General features: G+C 37.8%; 1 protein-coding gene across 1 annotated transcript; it reads right to left on the bottom strand.

Annotated features, from left to right (window-relative positions):
* Positions 1–251: 251 nt before the first annotated feature.
* Positions 252–2210, bottom strand: LOC139553124 (antimicrobial peptide NK-lysin-like). Its single transcript, XM_071365078.1, has 5 exons — positions 2119–2210; positions 1855–1934; positions 1613–1696; positions 1334–1491; positions 252–1149 (listed from the first exon to the last, which is right to left on the bottom strand). The coding sequence occupies exons 1-5, from the start codon at positions 2165–2167 to the stop codon at positions 1119–1121; spliced, it is 402 nt and encodes a 133-aa protein (XP_071221179.1). The 5' UTR covers positions 2168–2210; the 3' UTR covers positions 252–1118.
* Between the last annotated feature and the right edge of the window lie 942 nt (positions 2211–3152).

Below are 3152 nucleotides of genomic sequence, written 5' to 3'. Positions count from 1 at the left end.
GAAATCTGGAAACACTGGACAGATACTTTTTGGATCAGATACTTTAAGCCACCTACCAAACAATCAATACTTTTTGTTCAGAAAACTAAGATTGTAAATAAAAAAGGTAGCCAAACTGCCAACATGAGTTCCTAGACAATGTAATTATTAAATGCTTTATCATAAAATAATATTACGATATGTTAATCTGTAAAAATTCTAAGTAGATACATTTCTAGAGTTATGTTAGACGTGTCAAAGAAGAGTTGGAGTTGTATTCTCTATCAATTGAGGTTTATTTTTTGCCCAAACAAAAAAGTTTACACAAACATTTTCAACCTTTTGGACTAAAATAGCATAATATTTACATTTGTATGTGATATAAAATAGAGTGCAATTTAAAATTGACACATACATTATTATAAACTGAATCATTTGATCCCTGGATGGTGATTTAAGCAATAAGGCCCGAGGGGGTGTGGTATATGGAATATATACCACTGCTAAGGGCTGTTCTTAAGCACGACACAACACAGAGTGCCTGGATACAGCCCTAGCCGTGGTATATTGGCTATATATCACAAACCCCAGAGGTGCCTTATTGCTATTATAAACTGGTTACCAACGTAATTAGAGCAGTAAAGTATTTTTTGGTCATACGCGTGGTATACGGTCTGATATACCATGGCTGTCAGCCAATCAGCATTCATGGCTCGAACCACCCAGTTCTTAAGAGACAATATACCACGGGTATGATACAAAACAACTTACTTACTTTCTAATTACATTGGTAACCTGTTAATAATAGCAACACGGCACCTCGGGGGTTTGTGGTATAGGGCCGTTACACCACAGCTAAGGGATGTATCCAGGCACTCTGGCTGCTTGGTGAATAAGAACAGTCCTTATCCACGGTAGATTGGCCAAATACCACACTCCCTCTGGACTTATTGCTTAATTATAACACATGTTCCCAAAACATTATTTCAGAACATAATCATTCCAATAACTAAATTATCCATTTATATTTGTGTTGTGACTAGTTTGAAAAAGAAAGAGCAAAAATCTGGTAGCATAGCATTGTCTTGACACCTGAACATCCATCTTCTCACTTTGGATTCTGGATACTGGCTGCTTGGTCAGTAGCTCAGGTCCAAAACTTCCTTTGGTCTAAAGAGGCACAAAAAGACTACATGAGTGGAAGATCGGAAGACATAAACCTCAATAGTTTCATTTGAATTAATACATTTGACTCAAATACTGTTTCAATTAACAAGCACAAGTGATCATCGCAATACTCGTTAGTTGTCTGAACAGTGACTAAATAGTATGTCGAACGGTTTCTTGTACTCACTTGCAGGCCTTAATGTTAACACAGATGGTTCTCACATCATCACTTGTGTTAAGCTCCTCAATCAGCACCCACAAGTGTTTTTTCACCAGGCCTTTACACATAGATTTTAGGAAGCCAACATTATCGCAAACAGACAACAGCTTCTGCTTTAGCTCCTCCTGTTGACAAGAAATCATTATCAACAACAGTTGACATTTTCAGAGAAATATCACAGTAAATAGTAAATAGTGCAATTTCATTAAAGGACACTCTTATCAATTGTAATGCTATGGTAGCTACCTGGCTAGAGGAAGCGGAGATGGATTTCTTCACTTTGTTCAGTGCCCACTTACACACCCAGCAGGTCCCCTTTAGCTGTTGCTCCTTTAGAAACCACAAACAAACAAGAAAGGAGAAAAAAACACACTTAAGTCAAATATAAGCACCCCCCCCAAATTATTATTATGAATTAAATTATGGTGTGATGTATTCAGTGTTATGGTTTAAGTACATTTGAATATGTAATGTGAGAGTGAGATTACCATGCGCTTTTCCAGCTGTTTTTCCACTACTTCCTGGTCATCAGGGTCAACCTCTTGACGATGCCCATGGATTTTCCAAACTGCGAAGAAAAATTGACACAACAGTCACTCACGTGATGGGTACTTCACTTGTATTGTACTGAAACCAAAGGTGAACTTGGAGTTGATTTAGGCCCCCTACCCACAGTTCCCCTTGAACCCTGACCCAATGTATGTGCTGCATGTACAGTAGTTACTATTTGAGTGAAATAAATAAAATCTCACCTGAACAAGCCAGCAGACTGAGGGCAAGGAGGACCAGAGATGTCTTCATGATTTGTGGTGGTGGAGATGTGAAGAGTCAAAGTCGTGTTGGGGTTTGGTAAAGTGACTTAGGAATCAGACAAGCCCCTTTATATATAGGAGGCCCCTCTATCCACAGCCCCCTGTATAACCCCACCTACAGTTCATTCTATTGATAGTACAACTCACATTAACCACAAGACACAACCCTTACAAGTCAACAGGATGTTACTGTTTAGACCTACAGTACATACTGATGAGGAGCAATCTTCATAATCACCTTTTTCCATCTCTCCACTGTCTGATCTTCATTTTAATTTCATTTTAATTAGTCAATTACAGATTATTCCATGTACTGTATGTCATGGAAAGAGCAGGTCTTCTTAATGTTTTGTACACTCAGTGTATGTTTCCAGCAGAATCCACCACACTGACATATTGATTAAAACGTGTTCAGCTAGCTTAGAAGTGATACATTTAGGGCTACTAAGATAACATATGGAGTTAAGATAGTAATAAAATTGACCATTTAGCTATTTTAATTTGTATTTTAGGAAACCTGTAGGTATATATATTTTTTTTTAAACAAATTATTTAATGAAGCATTGCATTTGCCCTTACTGCTACAGAAACCCATTGTATAACACAAATACATAGCAAAATAAATCAATAGGAAGTATGTTTTGAAGTGTCTGAAATGCATCTGAGAGGTATAGGAAAGCTCGGGGTGAATCAAATGTTATTTCAAAACAAATGTTATGTTAGTGGTTGTGGTTAACTTTGCTTCAGAGTCCAATTGCGGCGAGCTTTACACCACTCTAGCCGACGCGTGGCATTGTGATCTTAGGCTTGTGTACGGCTGCTGGCCGAGGAAAACCATTTCAAAATGCTGTTTTCCAGACATTGACTCTAGGGGGTTTAATTAAGAAATCACACCACATTCCATCCTCTTGTTGCAAGCCGTTACAATGACACTGTAAATAAGTCAAGCAACACTGAGGATGATTGTTTGAATT

The sequence above is a fragment of the Salvelinus alpinus genome, chromosome 25, assembly GCF_045679555.1.
Source record: "Salvelinus alpinus chromosome 25, SLU_Salpinus.1, whole genome shotgun sequence".
In the NCBI taxonomy this organism is placed as follows: domain Eukaryota; kingdom Metazoa; phylum Chordata; class Actinopteri; order Salmoniformes; family Salmonidae; genus Salvelinus; species Salvelinus alpinus.
Note: the sequence above shows the minus strand (reverse complement) of the source record. Positions and strands in the feature narration are given on the sequence as shown.